The sequence below is a fragment of the Suncus etruscus genome, chromosome 7 (genome assembly GCF_024139225.1).
Source record: "Suncus etruscus isolate mSunEtr1 chromosome 7, mSunEtr1.pri.cur, whole genome shotgun sequence".
Classification (NCBI taxonomy): domain Eukaryota; kingdom Metazoa; phylum Chordata; class Mammalia; order Eulipotyphla; family Soricidae; genus Suncus; species Suncus etruscus.
Window position 1 is genome coordinate 5,527,324 of NC_064854.1, and position 19,850 is coordinate 5,547,173.

At 35.7% G+C, this 19,850-nt stretch overlaps 1 protein-coding gene across 1 annotated transcript in view; it reads left to right on the forward strand.

Annotated features, from left to right (window-relative positions):
• ZPBP (zona pellucida binding protein) overlaps positions 1-8,535 on the forward strand; it is a 120,974-nt gene extending 112,439 nt beyond the window's left edge. Inside the window, exon 8 of the mRNA XM_049777029.1 lies at positions 8,328-8,535. Within this exon, the coding sequence (XP_049632986.1) occupies positions 8,328-8,422 (95 nt within the window). The 3' untranslated portion in view covers positions 8,423-8,535. The remainder of the gene's footprint in view (positions 1-8,327) is intronic.
• The last annotated feature ends 11,315 nt before the right edge of the window (positions 8,536-19,850 follow it).

A 19,850-nucleotide genomic window follows, 5' to 3' on the forward strand; every position in this document is an offset into this window, starting at 1 on the left:
AGATGTGAATAAATATTTTGATTTGATGAACTCCCTTTTTTTCTGTTACCCTTGCCAGAGGAGTAATATAATTAAAATATTTTTGAGGTTCAAATCTTTTGGCGCTTTCTACCTAGATTTTCTTTGAATATTTTATGAATAATATTCTAATCTCAATGTCTTTCATCGACTTTTAATTAAGTTTTGTGTAAGGAGTGAGATAGTCATCCAGTTTCATTTTTAGATATGGCTATACAGAGTCCCTATTTTTTTTCTCAAGACATCTGTTATTCCCCTTCATCGCAGTTTTTCTCGAATAGTGGGGCGCCCCCCGGAGGGGTGCGAGGCTCCTTAAAGGGGGGCACGTTTGACCTCAGCAAACACTGTCCTAACAAGTTAAGCCCCGTGTTTTTGTCTCTATGTCTCTGGAGCTGAGAGTCACTGTGTCCTGCTTCGAAAAGCTATGCATTGCAAAACGTGCTCATTGTAGCCATTAATCCAGATATCACCTCTGATTAAAAATCAGCTCAAATTATTTTATATATTTTTGTTTTGCAGGTTACAGTTTTTTTTAAATAAAGATACTGTTTACAGCCGTGCGGGGGGGTGCAAAAATGTTTTCTTCTTCTTAGGGGTGCATGACAGAAAAGAATTGAGAAGCACTGATCTACTGAGACTCTTCGTCAAAAATTAGTTGAGTATAGATACAGGGCTTTTCCTCTGGGTATTTTATGTGCACCCATAGGCCAGGTAATCAAACCTTATTCTAGTACCTTGTTTGCATTAATTAGTATAGATGAAGAGATGCCTCCTTATTTCTTGTTTCTCAGTCTGACTTTGGCTATTTGATGTGTCTGTAGTTCCATATAATCCTGATTATTGACTACTCTAATCTTGAAAAATGTCATTGGAATTCAGAATGTGATTGTACTGAATTATATAATTACATAAGTAGTTTAGCCATTTGAACACATTAGTTCTAATTCAAGAAAATAGAATATCTTTATAATTCCTAATGTTTTCTTAAATATCTAATGTATTTTAAGGGTTTTTTTAATAGATTTTTCACATATTTTGTTAATTCCTAGATACGTATGTTTTGGGACACAATTTTGAATGGAGTACACCTGGTCCTTTTGTCTTGCTCATTTTTTTTTTTTTTGCATACAGGTATGCCACAGACTTTTTGTATTGATTTTTTTTCATGGGTTAATTGCCCTAATTTTTTAATGGACTCATACAGCATTTTATGTATATTATAATATAATCTGAAAATAGTGAAAATTTAACTCACTCATTTACAATTAGAATCACTTTGAGTTTTTTTGTCTGCCTGATGGCTCTTCTATGACTTATAAAACTATATTGAACAATAGTGAAAGAAACAAAAAAAAAACCAAAAACTAACAAAAATGAACAATAGTGAAGATAGTGAACATCTTTGTTTTGTACTTGATCTTAGAGGGAATGCTTTTTCTTTCCATTGAAAATGCGAGTGGATTTGTTTTAGATAGCCATTTCTATCTTGTATAAAGATTCCTTCCACTCCTGTTTTTGAAAGTTGACTCTTGTCAAAAACTTTCTCTAGGGCTCGGAGAGATAGCCCAGTGGCGTTTGCCTTGCAAGCAGCGATCCAGGACCAAAGGTGGTTGGTTCGAATCCCGGTGTCCCATAGGGTGTTCCGTGCCTGCCAGGAGCTATTTCTGAGCAGACAGCCAGGAGTAACCCCTGAGTACCGCCGGGTGTGGCCCAAAAACAACAACAACAACAACAACAACAACAAAACAAAACAAAACAAAACAAAAACTTTCTCTGAACCAATTGATACAGCACATTATTTTATCTTTCATTGATATGGTGGACTATATAATTTCTGTTCTGTTAAACCATCATTCCATATCAAGGATTAAGATATGCTATTATATTCTATTAGCTAAGATTTTATTGAGAAGTTCTGCAAGAATGTTCATCGGGGAGACTGGCCTGCAATTTTCTTTTATTTGTTTCTCTATCTGCTTTTGGTCTTTCTGCACACTTTATTAAATAACTGAGATTTACACTTGCTGTTGTTAGCTGGGTTTAAAACTATGGATGTGAAAATCTGGTATAACTATATGACTAAAACGCCATTATTTTTTTCCCTAGAGCCCTAATTGGAAATATATGTATTGGAATCTAATGATTGGAATCTAATAATTGAGTATTTGCTTGTTTTCTTCAGGGTCTAGTTGTCCTTTTCTTTGACCCTTTCCATTTGAAATCAACGTTGTATATATATTTTATTTGCAATTCCTTAAGATTTCTGGATCAGAGTATATATCCTTGAGTTGTGTTAAGTTCTAAACTATTATTTATTCCACAAGAATTTCTCTCTCGTCCCTCTCTCTTTTTGAATTTCTTTGACAAGCCAATATTTTTCTTTTTTAGGTACCATAAAATATACAATGTTTATAATGTTGTATTGATTTTTTTTATATTTTTCCCCTCTGTTGAATATGTCCCGTACCTTGTCATTAAGGTCACTGTTTCAAGTTTAATCCTTTTTACCATTCTGCTGCCAGGACTGACTAAGATGTTTTTCATTTCAGCCATATTATTCTATTCCTGTTCAAGTAATTTTTTTTCTTTCAAATCTTCTAGAAGCTTTTTTCCACTATAGTTCATTAAATGCCAGTAGTATTGCTGCTTTGAAGTTATCTGTGGAGAGTGGAGAAAGTTTTGGTGTGTTTTAGACTTCTTTGGACTTTTTTTTCAATTCATCAAAACAGCTACATTTCTCCATTTTTGTATTGTTCCCTGATGTTACATGAGGGTTATGAATTGTGCAGTACAAACTGCCATAGGAAGTGAACTGAGACATTCACAAATCAAGCTGACTCTGAATCTCTTTGAAACAATGTGATATCTGGGATTTACATGACAAGTTCTTTATAGATATTATAGATTTGAAGTCTTTCTGGCCTTGGTTAAACCATGGTTTTTAATTGCTGCTGTCAAAGCCCAGAGTTCCCAGGAAATAATTTTGTCATCTGTACTAAATAATAGTTGTTCAGTGAGCTGATCTTCATAGCTTCTGTACATTCCACTATAGGTTGTATTTGTAGAGCTGAAATTTAGCAAACTTGGGTGGCACATTGTGGTGTGATACTGTGTGTATTTAGATAGGCCTCTGATGTCTTAGCTGCTACCAGCCAACTAATTCACGAGTGCCCCATCATGAGTAAGTATTGTGCTCAAGCACCTCTGAAAATAATTGACACATGACACATTTGCTGCTACTCTGTGATAGGCTTCTGTCATGTTATTAGTTCTGTTGAACTTCTTAGTATATTGATTTTCTAGCCACCAGAGTTCCTTTTTCACCAACTTCAACTTGTGAAAATTTGGATTTAGGGGATACCCCCCACCATGTTTCAGATTAGAATTTTAAGCTTCAGAGTAGAAATGTTCTAACATGTCCAAAAATATTCAAGCATCTTTTGAGAGAATCCACTTGACAATTGATATGGGGTTCAATCACCAGAGTTTAGCCAATTGGAATATTCCCTATGTATTCTACATGAATAAACATATGAGCTTTCAGACTGTCAATATTTTAGAGAAGAGATTTGATTTCTAGTGAGCTCAGTGACATAGACCTTCCTTCCTTCCTTCCTCCCTTCCTTCCTTCCTTCCTTCCTCTCTCTTTCTTTCTTTCTTTCTCTTTCTTTCTTTCTTTCTTTCTTTCTCTTTCTTTCTTTCTTTCTTTCTTTCTTTCTTCTTTCTTTCTTACTTTCTTTCTTTCTTTCTTCTGTCTTTCTTTCTTTTTTCTCTTTCTTTCTCTCTTTCTTTCTTTCTTTCTCTCTTTCTTTCTTTCTTTCTTTCTCTCTCTCTCTTTCTTTCTTTCTTTCTTTCTTTCTTTCTTTCTTTCTTTCTTTCTTTCTTTCTTTCTTTCTTTCTTTCTTTCTTTCTTTCCTTCCTTCCTTCCTTCCTTCCTTCCTTCCTTCCTTCCTTCCTTCCTTCCTTCCTTCCTTCCTTCCTTCCTTCCTTCCTTCCTTCCTTCCTTCCTTCCTTCCTTCCTTCCTTCCTTTCTTTCTTTCTTTCTTTCTTTCTTTCTTCTTCCTTATGTTTGTTTTTTGCGGTTTTAGATTACAACCCTTGTGATGCTTAGAGGTTACTCCTGGCTATAAGCTCAGAAATCGCTCCTGGATTGGGGAACCATATGTGATGCCGGGGATCGAACCATGGTCCATTCTAGGTCCACCATATGCAAGGCAAACGCCCACTGCTGCTCCACCACCTGGCCCCTTATTTGTATTTCTTTAATAATAATTTTTAACATAGTTTCATTGAGTCCTTTATTGATATATTTTTCTGAATTCTCTATATTCTTAACTTTTCAAATATCTGAATTTCTCCAACATCTCAGAGTTTGTGATTCTTCAGTCACAATATCTTCCTCCAGGACTCTGGTTCTGTAAAAGCTCTTTATAAGAAATATTCCCACAGATTTCCCTAGCCATTAATATAAAAAAGAGTTAAAAAATGTAATATGGAGGGTCCAAAAATTCAAACAAGCAAAAAATGGGAGGAGTCCTTCTACAGACTATAAAAATCACTTTGGTCAAAATAAAAATTATTAATAAAAATGCTTTAATGTCATACTCAAAAAAATGAGGCAGATTCTAGATTTTCCTTCATTGGAAAAAAACTTGTAACATGGAGAGCTGTCCTTTACATCATTGTTAGACATTTGATAACATTGTTCACTCGTTCTTCTGGGCTGCATGCCTTTTGTGTCAGAATTGTACTGTTGCTTACCTAAAAGCCTTAGAGAAGAGCTGGCTTAAGGGGAAGTTAAAAATGACACCATTTTACGTCTGGGGTTTGGGGTTCGGGGTTGCACAAACCCTGTCCAATTTTATGGAGACTGAATTGTATCCACATGACACATGTTCAGGATGGGAGGTGCCCCTGTATCATAAAAAGTAAGCGTTCTTTTCCCTAGAAGATAAGATATTATTTCTGTGCATAAGCTTTCCCCTTTTTTATTGTGCCTATACAAAAGCATGTGGTGATATATTATATTGCTGGTGCATTTGTGGGTAAGAATGACAGAATACACAGTCTCTGTGCTCTGGTTTTGGCCTGAGACTTTATCCCAGGAAAGACTTTTTCTTCTCAGTTTTTGTACCAAGCAGAACCAAAGCCAGATCCCAGACGTAGAACTGATATAGTTCTCTGCAACAACACCAGGAGGAACCAATATTCCCTAGGAAATTTCTAACATCACTCTGGCACCAACTTGTGCCAGTTCTGATATGACATCCTGACAACGAGGAAACGACATCAACTTGATCTGGGAGCAGGTTGTCCTATCACATCACCTAACAGTAAGATGATATCAGAAAACATGTTGTCCTTTGATCTGTGCAAAGGCCAAGAGCTCTAACTACAGAAGACTGACTTTGACAACTATGACTGGGCAGAACTTATCCTGGGACCAATAAGAAAAACTCTACCCTAGGCTAAAGTCCTTCTCAGTCAATATTATTTTGACATTAAATTGCATTTACAAAATACTTAATGTGATGTATAAGAATATATACACTTATATGCTTATAAGTGTATATAAGCAAGTAATTCAGTAGAATAGATTGTTGAAAACATTTTTATTGATAAATAAAATAAAAGTGGATGTTTGTATTTTTGTGCCATATTTGGGTTAATTGTGACAGTATACTATAACATCAAATTTAGGGTTAGATTATTTTTCTATTTGTGTTGATTAATATAAAATATGCATATAAAACTACATTGAGAGTTTTCTTTTTCATATATGATTGACTTGTGACTACAATATCTTTCTCAACATCTTCATATTGTGCTTTAAGAAATTTTGAGACAAAATATAACGTATTTGAAAAAATATTTTGATATCTGTATTATGATTTTAAATATTTTATTAATGCAGTAAATTACTTAACTTTCTTTTTCCCACTCTTTCAGTTTTATTTTTAGTTATTGCTGAATTTTTATCTTTATTTTATTTATTTTTTTATTTTTTATTTAGTTAAAGAACTTTCTTTGTTTTATTTGAAATATTTCTTCACCGGATAGAATGTCTATTAAAACTTTAGAATACTAAGAAATTGAAAATATTTTCCAATAGGTATTTATTATTCCCCAACTTTTCCCTTATTCACCACATCTGAGAGATATTATTAAGTGTTCTTCCTCTGATTAACTTCACTCGGCTTTCTATTCTCCAAATCTATCCACAAGGTAGCAAAATACATGACTATTTGATGACCTAGTAGTATTGCATTGTGTATATGTACCATAACTTCTTTGCCCAAGCATCTATTTTTGGGCAAGTGGGTTGTTGCCAGATTTTGATTAGTGTCATAGTGTTGCAAGGAATATAAGTGTGCAATGCTTTTTCTGCATCGTTCTTATATTGAGTTCTACACCAAGAAGTGTTCTTACTATGTCAAATAGAAAGAAACAGCATGAGAGCCCAAGCTCAGAAAAAGCTAGCTTGCTATTTGGTGGGGTGAGGAAGACAGGGCATGGAAGGGAACAATAGCAATTGTGAAAGGATGTGGTCACTTGGAGTAGGACTTTGTGCTGAAAGAAGGTAAAGTGATTTGCATGATACACCATCAACAACTGTACGATAAACCACAGTCCTAAAGGAAAGAGAATAAAAGGACAAGAAAGTACTTGCATAGAAGCAGACCTGGAGTTATTGGGGAAATTAGGTACATAGGTGAAGGGAAATGGACACTGGTGAAGAGATTGGTATTGGAAAATTATACACCTGAAACTCAACTCTGAATAATTTTATATCTTTATAATTCACATGTTCCAATCAAAAGTTAAAAAAGAAAATAATTGCTTAGGGCCAGAGTGATGGCATGAGAGGTAAAACATCTGCCTTGCAAACACTAGCCTAGGACTGACCCGACTTCGATCACCAGGCCTCCCATATGGTCCCCCCAAGACAGGAACGATTTCTGAGTGCATAGCCAGGAGTAACTCTTGAGCATCAATAGGTGTGGCCCAAAACTAAAAGAACAACAACAAACAACAACGACACAAACAAAAAAGAAAATAGTTTCTTTGAATAGCATTGAAATATTTTATTTTTCAAAAAAGAAATTCTAAGTATGATGATATTTAAATTCTAAGTCTGATGATATCAGGATACAAAAAGTACGTTGATTAACTGAGCATGCCAGAAAAATTTATTTGATGGTTCATAATAATCATGCCTTAGGTGTTCTGTTAATACTGTTTGAATCCTTGACTGACTAAATCTGCATAGAATAAGGAAACGGGATTATCAGAAATTCATCCCAACTTGAAAATCAATGGCAACATCTGGCATTCATGCCCCACTATGATTGAAATTTTATTGAAAGAGCCATTAATACACAGAGTTCATTCTCTTTCAAAGTCATCTGTTAATAATAGTATGTTATTATTAATACACTAGTAATTGAGTGGTTTTTAACTGTTAAAGTGAGAAAAATGTAATGATAATTGAGAAGTTTGGTAGATTCAGAGTTCTATGACAGATGGCATTTGAGCTTGCTTCTTTCCATTCTTTATTTTCTGTAATGCAGAGATATCGACATTATCATAAGTAGTGTCCTAATATTGGAGATGATCACTTATTATAGATTTTAATTTTGACTGAGAATTTTTTCTAAAATAGCTTACTTAGCTGCAACGGATAAGGGTCTTAAAACTGGGAAACTATTAGAAGTACGATACAAGCACCTCAAATTTTAAAAATGCAAGGAATGATTCTTATTATTTTATCTCTTTCTGCATCTGAGGAATAATTCTATGTTTCTTTTAGTCACATTTGTTTTCACCTGTCGTGTTGATGTCTGTAGCTTCTGATATCATTGCAGGATAATCCATGAGAATTATAAATATTTTACATTTCTGCTCAGATCTCAGCTCATTAGTTAAAACTTTTAATAAATAAAACTCATAGGAAAGATTATTAGAATGGTAGCGAATAGAGCTGAGGCAAAGAAGAAATGGTGAGGTGTTGGTTTCTCCCAGATAGAAAAATTCTGTAGATAAGCTGTAGTTCTTCGTATGATACTACTCAGCTAAAAGCTTTAAAATGGTTAAGATGATAAATATGCTGTATATATATATATATATATATTACTACAATTAAATATTCAAATGTTTATTTTAAGGCTTTACAGCTAAAACCTCTCTAATACTAAAACAGTTATATTTAATACAGAAAAAACTAATTTTCTTTAAAAATGTATCTACATTTAAAATTAACTTATGACATTTTAGGAAAATATACTTATTAAGTTATTTTTTATTCACAGTGATCTGCAGTCCTGGGTCTTATAACCCTCGTGATGGAACTCACTGCCTTCAATGCAATAACAGCATGGTGTTTGGAGCAAAAGCGTGCTTTTAGGCCATTATTTTAACGTATTCAGTGATTTATTAAATGCAAAGTATAGTTTTGAAATATTAACATATAAATCACTGTTCTGCCCAAATTAAATATATTTTATTTACAAAAACAAATGGTGTCAACATTTAATGGAAACACGGTTGTTCATATTGTTTCTGGAGTATGTGGTAATTCTTATTCATTAATGCAAGCTCTACACATTAACCCAAAATACCTCTTGATCAACGACATTTTAAAATGTGTTTAACGTGCTGGAGTAGCAGTGCAGTAGGTCGGACATTAGCCTCACAAGAGGCCAACCAAGCTTCAGTTTCCAGACCCCATAACAGTCTCCCTAGCTTGGCAATGAGTGATCTGTGAACACATAGCCCAGAGGAAAACCTGACCATGGACAAGTGTAGCCTTAGAACATAAAAAATAGTTTTAAAGAGATTATAGCCCTAAAGGACAAAACAAATGTAGTATTATTAGCTTACTTACTTATTGGCCATTTATTTGGGCCATTCCTAGTGATGCTCAGGTGTTACTCCTACCTCTGCATTCAGGAATCACTCCTGATAGGACTGGGCAGGCAGTATGGGATAGCCTGGATTCAACTCTGGTCAGCCAGTTGAAAGACAGTCCTACACACTCTTGCTGGTCTATTTTGACTTAATTCATCCACAATAATTTTAGTTTTAGCTTGTTTATTTTATTTAATGTATGGCATTTGTTTATTCTAGGTTAACCTTTAATGGTTGTCTCTTCAAAGGCATCTTTGTGGGGCTGGAGTGGTGGCGCAAGCTGTAAGGCGTCTACGCCTTGCCTGCGCTAGCCTAGGAGGGCGTCCCATATGGTCCCCCAAGCCAGGAGAGATTTCTGAGCGCATAGCCAGGAGTAACCCCTGCAGCGTCACCGGGTGTGGCCCCAAATGAAACAAAAACAAAACAAAAACATCCTTGTAGGGGCTGGAGATAATACTGTGGGAAGGGTAGTATCCAAATCAATTAGGCTAATCAATTCAAACCCTCAGACCCTACATGATCCCTTCTGCCGACCAGGAGAAATTCCTGAATGCAGAGCCAGGAGTAAACATTTTGCACTGCTGAAAATGGCCCCAAACAAACAACTCCTTGTAAACAGTGCAGTTTTTAGCACCAGGAGTATAAATTATTCCCAATCAAATTGTGGGTTTTTAATTCTGTTCAGATGATATTTCTTTTAATTTAAAGTCCCTTAAATTATCCTTTTAAATTTTTATAAATAACAATAGTTGTACCTAATTAAAGCACATAAACTTATCAAATACTTCTCACTTAGAAGTATAATTCGTATAACATATTCATATTAAAAATAACAAAAAAATAAAAATAACAAAAATTAATGTTATAAAATATATAACTAACAAAATGAGTATTTTTTCTGTTTTCTAATAATTTTATTTATATTTGAGCCCTGTTTGGTACTGGTTTGGAATTCTTTTTGATATCCATATTTCTTGAAGATAGTTATAAAACGTGAAAATATATGTTAGATGAAGGCATAGCTGTCTATGTAACACATTAACAGAAAATAAAGCTCTATTTTTATTGGTATTTTTTAGTTGGTGAGTTAATGCTTAGTCTCTCATTTAAACCTGTTTATTTTAAATATAATCCAGAAATTCAATGTGAATATAAATGTTACAGAAGAACATTTCTTTGTTAACCTGGTGCCTTTCTTATTATTTCCTTTCGAAAATAATGTTCATTTATTGTTCCTTTTTGTTGAGCTATATAAAACCTTAGGTCTCAAAAATGTTCTGCAATCCTGAGCCACATCCCCAGCAACTAGCACTGGGGAATTTTGTTAAAAAACAAACAAAAAAACATCTCTTTGAAAGCCAGAGAGGTAATACAGCAGGTAGAAAACTTACCTTGCATGTGCCAGACTCGATGTTGAATTCACACGGCATATAGACCTCTGAACCAGGCCTTAGTGATCACTGAGAGCAGTGCCAGGAATAACCCCCAAATGAAAGCATACCAAAAATTTCACTTGGTCTTTCATAGTAGCGATACAATTTTCCCATGTATTTTCTTTGTGTCCTGTTTGTTTGGCAGGGGAAGGACTCTACACATACTCAGGAGGCCTCCCAGTGATTCTCACTCAGACTACAAACCGGCCACTCAGCGGGTGGAGCCAAGGAAATGGGGCGTCCTGTGCTATTGTGCTAGGGACTACCCGGACCTCTGGCTGATGGCTCTCAGGGCTGTTCTGTCTGATACTTGGGGCACAATCTGGTGTTACAGCTTGAGCTATGGTCTTCAGTATGTACTGTAACTTCTATACTATATCTCATCTGTTTATATATTTTTCAAAGCTTTTATAGCATTTTCCTCTAGTAAGCGATATAATATTTTACTGTTTTGGTGAGTTACTATTCCTTTAGCATACTTCTACAATTACTATAATAAAATGGTGTACTATTTCCATCCTTATAGGCAGTAAAAGTACCTGAAATTTTCATACTGCTTTATTATATACTGAATATGCTTGTACATTGCACGCTTTAAATCGAGTTTCTCCTATTATTTAAATATGTAAAGGATTTTAACAAGATATGCCCCTGAGATACTGTTAATAAACTGCATCTGCTCAAGACTTAGTCATCCTGAGAATACAGAAGTAGAGTTATAACAGAAGTGATGAAATTTTAAATAAAAATAGGTCAAGAAGATACAGACAAGGGCCTGAAAGATAGTGCATGAGGTACTTTGCTTGCACACAGTCAAACCAAGTTCAGTCCCTGGCACCCTGTGGTGGTCCTGGCAGCCCTCCAGTAGTGATCCCTGAGCATAGTTAGGAATAAGTCCTGAGCACTTCCCCAATGTCACCCAAACACACAAGAGATTTTTGTGTGAGAGAGAGACTGACACAGAGAGAGGCAAAGAGAATATCTGGGATAAAAAATGGTCAATAAAGAAGTTAGCAAAGAAATGCTTCATAAGCTACTATAACCACAAAAGCAAAGGTGATACCTGTTGGGACTTTAAAATTGTTCCTAATCTACTTATTTATTTATTTTTGCAAATCAGAAGGGTTTTAACATGGGAGAAAGGCATCACTTAGTGTAGCAATAAAACAAGCAAAAGGGGCCGGAGAGGTGGTGCTAGAGGTAAGGTGTCCACCTTGCAAGTGCTAGCCTAGGATGGACCTCGGTTCGATCCCTCGGTGTCCCATATGGTCCCCTCAAGCCGGGGCGATTTCTGAGCGCATAGCCAGGAGTAACCCCTGAGCATCAAATGAGTGTGGCCCCCCCAAAATAAACACAAAATATCAAAAAAGTCAAAACAGAACTAAAAGTGAATAAGCAATGTAAAAGAGTTTATTTGAGAATATGAAAACAAAATGAAGAAAAGTTAATACAAATTTAATTGGAAGATATTTTAAAAATATTTTAAAAGGCCTCCCTGCTGTGCCTTTGTTCACTCTGAGGACTTCAAGGGAAATTTCTGTGTCTGTCTGCCTGTGTTTCTGAATACCTGAAGGTCTCCTCCGAGGCCTAGGGAGCGCACCCCCAAAAAACTGCATTTTGAAACTGCCCAGTGAGTAAATTCTGGCTGTGGGGTTCACCGTCCAATAAGCTAAACTCTCTGGCCTGTGGAGGCCTGGCTGTGGGGGTTACCAGTTGTAGTGCTGATTGCTTTACCTGAGGAGTCTCTGCCCTGCTGTGCTTCTACTGAGAAAACTGAGGACCTGAAGGGAGCCCCGTCCTGTGCTTCTCTGTCTTTCCTGAATTCTTGAAGCTCTCCTCAGAGCCCTGGGAAGCAAAAGCAAACCTCCTAAAAACTGTCACCTAGAGGCCCCAGAAGAGTGCGGCCGATCCACTTCGCTTTGCAACCTCACACTCTTTCTAACCAATAAACCCCACCACAACACGCAAGAAAAACCACACTACTACTGTATCAATGGGGGAAACTTGCATGTAAACATCATGCACAGAGAATGAAGACGATAGCTGGGATGACATAAAAAATTCCAAACATCTGATTAACCTCTCAGATAGGGAACTTAAAATAAAAATATGGAAGATGTTTGGAGAAGTCAAAGAAAGCATAGATTGATCTGAACAGAACACAAAGATAGAAATTAGAAAACTCAAAACTAAAATAAAAGATCTGAAAAACATGGTAGCTCAACTGAAAACCTCAGTGGATGGCCTCGACAGCAGGGTAACAGCAGCTGAGGAGAAAATTGGAGTACTGGAAGATGAGATGCAGAAAAACTCAAATCTTTCAAGAAGAGCTACTACCAATCCTAGCTAGGCTCTTCCATGAAATTGAAAAAAAGGGAACACTCCCAAACAGCTTTTATGAAGCCAACATCACCTTGAAACCAAAACCAGACAGAGATGCTGCCAAAAAAGAAAATTACAGACTAATATCCCTGATGAATGCTGATGCAAAGATCTTCAACAAAATCCTGGAAAATAGGATCCAATACATCATCAAGAAGATCATACACTACGACCGAGTAGGTTTCATCCCAGGAATGCAAGGATGGTTTAACATCCATAAATCTATCAACATCATACACAACATCAACAAGAAGAAAAATAAAAATCACATGATCATATCAATAGCCACAGAGAAAGCATTTGATAAGGTCCAACACCCATTCTTGATCAAAACTCTCAGCAAGATGGGAATGGAAGGAACCTTTCTCAATATAGTTAAGGCCACCTACCACAAACCAATGGCAAATATTATCCTCAATGGAGAAAAACTAAAAGCCTTTCCTCTAAATTCTGGTACAAGACAAGGCTGTTTGCTCTCACCACTCCTCTTCAACATAGTACTGGAAGTTCTTGCTATAGCGATCAGGCAAGAAAAAGATATCAAGGGAATCCAGATAGTAAAGGATGAAGTTCATCTGGAACAAGAAACACCCTTGAATAGCTAAAGCACTCCTAGGGAAAACAGCATGGTATTGGAATAAAAACAGACCCTCAGATCAGGGAAATAGGCTTGAGTTCTCAGATATTGTCCCCCAGACATACAATTACCTAATTTTTGACAAAGGGGCAAGAAATCCTAAGTGGAGCAGGGAAAACCTCTTCAACAAGCGGTGCTGGCAGAACTGGTTAGCCACTTGCAAAAAAGAGAACATATACCCCCAGTTAACATCATGTATGAAGGTAAAATCCAAATGGATTAAAGACCTTGATATCAGACCTGATACCATAAGGTACATAGAACAACACGTCGGTAAAACACTCCATGATATTGAGACTAAAGGCATCTTCAAGGAGGAAACTGCACTTTCCAAACAAGTGGAAGCAGAGACCAACAAATGGAAATACATTAAACTGAGAAGCTTCTGCACCTCAAAAGAAATAGTGCCCAGGATACAAGAATCACCCACCGAGTGGGAGAAACTATTCACCCAACACCCATCAGATAAGGGGCTAATATCCAAAATATACAGGGCACTGACAGAACTTTACAAGAAAAAAACATCTAATCCCATCAATAAATGGGGAGAAGAAATGAATAGACACTTAGATAAAAAAAAAAACAAATGGCCAAAAGGCACATGAAAAATGCTCCTCGTCACTAATGATTAGGGAGATGCAAATCAAAACAACAATCAGAATCCACCTCACACCACAGAGATTGGCACACATCACAAAGAATGAGAACAATCAGTGCTAGTGGGGATGTGGAAAGAAAGGAACTCATCCACTGCTGGTGGGAATGCCATCTAGTCCAACCACTATGGAAAGCGATATGGAGATTCCTCCAAAATCTGGAAATTGAGCTCCCATTTGACCCAGCTATTCCACTCCTAGGGATATACCCTAAGAACACAAGAATACAATACAAAAACCCTTTCCTCACACCTATATTTATTGCAGCACTATTCACAATAGTCAGGCTCTGGAAACAACCAAGATACCATTCAACAGACGAATGGCTAAAGAAACTGTGGTACATATACACAATGGAATATTATGCAGCCATCAGGAGAGATGAAGTCATGAAATTTTCCTATACATGGATGTACACGGAATCTATCATGCTGAGTGAAGTAAGTCAGAGGGAGAGAGAGAGATGCAGAATAGTCTCACTCATCTATGGGTTTTATGAAAACTAAAAGTCATTTTTGCAATAATCCTCAGAGACAATGAGAGGAGGGCTGGAACTTGCAGCTCACTTCATGAAGCTCACCACAAAGAGTGGTGAGTGCAGTTATAGAAATCACTACACAGAGAACTACCACAATCATGTGAATGAATGAGGGATCTGGAAAGCCTGTCTGGAGTACAGGTGGGGGTGGGTGGGATGGAGGGAGATTTGGGACATTGGTGGTGGGAATGTTGCACTGGTGTAGGGGGTGTTCTTTACATGACTGAAACCTAATCACAATCATATATGTAATCAAGATGTTTAAATAAAGGAAAAATTAAAAAATATTTTAAAAGTATAGAGAAAGAGAAAAATTAACTATAGGAGAGAATAAAAGAGGAGAATGGGGACTATTTTTTTTTTTACTTAGATCTCAGAGTCAAGATGTACTTCTTATGAAGCCAGAGAGCTAGAGCAGCTGTATGGTGTTTGCCTTGAATGCAGCTGATCCAGGATGGTCCCCCATATGGTCCCCGGAGCCTGCCAGGAACGATTTCTGAGCAGCGAACCAGGAGTAACCCCTGAGCACCACCAGGTGTGACCGCAAAACCAAAAAAAGAAAAAAAAAGATGTACTACTTATAACATTTATTTCAGTTGACGTTAGGTCTAGCCTTAATTAAATTAGATTAGGACAGTTATGAATAATAATCTTATTTATAAGATTAGTTTATGAGGGAGATCTGGGAAATTGGTGGTGGGAATGATGCACCGGTGAAGGGAGGTGCTCTTTACATGACTGTAATCATACAACTATAATCATGTTTGTAATCACGGTGTTTAAATAAAGATAAAGGAAAAAAAAAGTACTTTGCCTTCAATGTTTAAGGAGTTACATAAGTTTTATGTCTTTAGATTGCTTTGTGTGCTGCTAAGAAATATTATGTACTACAATCAGGGGACTTGAGGGACAAAGTAATTGTTTATGGATTCTGTTTTATTTTTCTTAATGTTCTTTGGCTGAAAGTTCAAAATTAAGATATCAGCAATCGAACTACTGAGAATTCTGTTTATGGGTGATTGTCCTTCCACTGTAACTTTACCTTGTCCTCTTTCTTTGCATCTTTGTTCTCATAATTAAAAATAAAAATTAATTAAAAAAAGATTAGTTTATGAATGTTCAAAATTATTTAATACTATGACTGTTTAAATTTATATGCCACTATGTAAGTTAAATTGCTGTTATAGTCTATTATAGTCTTTTTGGCTTTATGTGGATATCAAAGCAAAACCTTTCTATTAATGTCTTACTCTAGCAAGATATGTTTATGGTTTTTGTAGTTAAGACAATATGTTTACAGTGGTGTTGATGACACATTTTTGCATTGTATGATAATATAGTTGGTTCCATTTATCAACAAGTTTATCAAAGCAGATGTGATCCCATTATATCTAAGTAGATTTAATAAGTAAGAATTTAACTTACATTGTAAGATCAAAATTATATTAAGTGCTGTTAATTCCACATTGCATATAGTTATAAAAATGGTATTGATGATAAAGTTAAATAGCTGAATAAATTACACTACTTCCTTATGATAGAATGTTATATGTAGCTTTTGTTACTAATGAAAGGAAACCAAAGTGTTTAATCTAATAAATTCTATGAAATGAGATCATGTGTGGTTTTTTTTTATTGTGGATTTCGGTTTCATGTTTGTTTTTAGTTTGGGGCCACACTGGAATTTGTTCAGGGATTACCCCGACAAGTCCCATGGAACAATTTGTGATACTGGAAATCTATTCTGAGTATGCTACTTGCAAGGAAGTCCTCTACCCTGTTATCAGACCCCATAAGGTTTTGTTTACATATATATGTGTGTGTATTCATAAATATAAATATACATAAATATATATTTACATATACATTCTGTTCTGTAGTTTATAAACCTTGAAAAATTAAAGTAACAATTTGGAGGAGATGTTATTGTTCACCTCTCCAATATTAGTTAACCTCCTCCCTTATTCCTTACAGAATATTAAGTCTATTTAATCTAGAAAACGATCCCTTTAACCAGTTAGCACATCTATCTTTTCTGTAAACTGCTTTTTATGAAAAATTATAAGAGCAGTCTTTCTGAAGATGAAAACTACATTGGTATACAAATTAGTGTTGTCATCAGAACCGAGGCCTAAATTATGATGTTGCTAACTGTCTTTATTGCATCTGAATTCCATCTTGCTCTGGACTTGTCAAATATGTGAAATAAGGTTCTCTATTATTTTCAGCTAAAAGCATGTAATTTATATTATAGCAAAATGATAAATTAAAGAACATTAGAACTAGATCAAAATACCACTTAGAGTGTCATATCCAGATAGTAGCAATAATTTTCATCTAGAAAAATTTCCTCTTGTAAATTAAAATGCTATCTATACCTTATACACCCAACATTCCTTTAGCATATTTTAATGCAATATTTTATAGTAATTCTTGATAGCATTTAAACAAAATTACATATATTATGAAGCTTCTTTATTTGTTGACCATGTATATTGCTTCTGATTTTTTCTTTGCTGTTGTTGTTGTTGTTGTTTTTTATTTTTGATCCACAAGCAGCATGGCTTAGGATTTACTCTTGTCTCTGCTCTCTGGAATCAGGAATCAATTTGATGGGCTTAGGGGAACATATGAGTCCCAAGAATCAAACCCAGGTGATGTTCAGGCAGAGCAAATCTCTGCCTGCTAGACTATATCTTGAGCCCCCAATTTTTTATTCAGATATACCATTATATTTGACAACTTTTTTAAGTCTTTTATGACATTTTAATTGTTGTTTCCAGTACAATAAGTATATGGTATGGATATTTCTAATTTTCTAGACAATTTACTGACTGTTTCTCTAGAGATTGTACCAATTTATGTCCTAATTCTTTACTCCACTTTCTCTGTATGTTGGTTAATACATAAATGTCAATAGTTACTATTTGCATCACTAATTACTGAGGTGAAGTTGATCTTAAAATATAAATAATGAGGGGCCGGGAAGGTGGCGCTAGAGATAAGGTGTCTGCCTTGTAAGCTCTACCAAGGAACGGACCGCGGTTCGATCCCCCGGCGTCCCATATGGTCCCCCCAAGCCAGGGGCGATTTCTGAGCACATAGCCAGGAGTAACCCCTGAGCGTCAAACGGGTGTGGCCCAAAAACCAAAAAATATATATATATATAAATAATGAACTGCTCTTGATACTTTTTTTAGTATTTAGTATATAAAATATTTTTTATTTGAAACCCTTCACATAGTTTTTCAAGTTCAGTTTTTCAAAACCCAGCTTTGGCTTTTTATCATTTCCATTTCTTTAAAAAAAGTATATAAATAATAAAACTCTGTTTCTTTGCATCTGGTAAGTGGTTAAGTGATGTGTCAGATATGATGTATCTTTGTTAAATGTCAGAGAATGAATTGCTTTCATTGGTCCTTTTTCCCTCTCCAGACCAACAGCTTATAATCAATGCAGAGAATTTGTAGTTTCTCCTTTAGTGATCCTTACCTCAGACTGATTTTTCTACTTTGTTCCATCCTCTTTGATGTGCCTTTAGTCTTCATTTTGCATGTGGCTGTTGTGATTCCAAGCATTAATTTTTCAAACCATTCATTAAAAAATAAAGATAAAAAAATTCTTCACAGTACTTTTACCTTATATTGAATGGACCCACTTGTCACTATAAGGGAGTAGAAAATAGATGTTTTTATTTAAAGAGAAACGTGATTTAAAATATGGATGTCAGCATGCAGTGAGTGGTGAGTTAGCTCAAGTATTTATCTTATTTGTTTACATTTACATATACATAATTACATATCCTTCATATTAAGAAGCTCTGCTTGTTCTTATTCATATACATGTATCCTCATTTGCTGATCCAGTTACTTCTTCCAGGTTGAAGTGTGTATCCAGGGCTAAATGTAGAAGCTGATATTAGGCCAAGAATTTCTATGGTTTAGACAGTCTCTGTCTCCAAACCCCTAATATAAAGTAGATGAGAAGGAATAATCACTTAACACACCTAGACAAAAAAGGGATTAAATAAAGACTAACACAGCATTTCACTCAAAGATAGCAAATTCGAAGATCTCCCTGCTATCAAATAGATTTAAGTTTTTTAGTCCTTTGTCTTGATGTCTTACGTGTTATTGTCCACTTTCTGAAAACTGCACTTACAGTTTATTCTGTGCTAGAACACAAGGGTTTCACAATAATTCTAGCTGTCACTGGCCAGATTTGGATACCCAAGGGACAGTATAGTTGGGTTTGTGTCATCATGGTAAAGAATAATGTAGATAGAGAGATAATGGAGAGAGTATGACTATATACAAATATTTGACCCCTTACATAACATAGGGCGCCCCTAAGAGTCACTGAGAATTTTTCCTGAGCTCCGAGACATAATTAAGCTCTAAGCATTGCTCAGTGTCACAACAGAACAAACAGAAATCATGACCAGAGATACATATTTGCCTCAGGCCGCAATTTTCATAATGTTTCCCTGGTTCGCATTCACCTCACTTCTAAAACGGATAACTCTACACAAAGTCAGTGACTCAGGCATACCAGCTGCTACTTAATGCATAAAGATTCTCCTAAAATTTGTTCCCAACGTTCTGTCCTTTTATAGATGCAAAGACAAAGATGGACCGTATTGTTTTCTGTCATGCATGGTTTTCTTAAGGGGCAAAACCTACAGTCATCTGGTTCAAATGCTAACTGACTTTGATATTGAAATAGCAGATGAGTTAATATGTATAATAAAGATTCTTAAATATAATGGCTGAGGTAAGTGGTTGCTCCTAATTGCACTTAGTGAAAGAAAATGACGAACTCAGCACTTTTTTGGTAAGACTTCATTCTCAAAAATAAACTCAAAATTTAAAGAAGCAGAAAGATTTTTCTGTCACTAATATAGCATTTCCCATTGCAATGAAACTGATGTAATAAATGGGTTTACTTTAAGCCTCACAATAAGCTTCACGAACCATAGAATTTATAATGCTACAAAAAAGAATCAGGGCCAGAGCAATATAGCTTAGTGGTAGGGCGTTTGCCTTACATGCAGTTAACCCCAGCTTCTATTCACAGCATCCCACATGGTCCCCCGATCCTGCCAGGTGTGATTTCTGAGCGCAGAGTCTGGAGTAACCCCTGAGCGCCACCAGCACTCAAACACCTCTCCCCTCAAAAAGAAGAAGAATAGATCCTGAAGTTTTTGAATATTGAATGAGGTATCAAATCAGTATATTTCAATGTAAAATAGATTTTTATATAATACTTGCATTTACTTT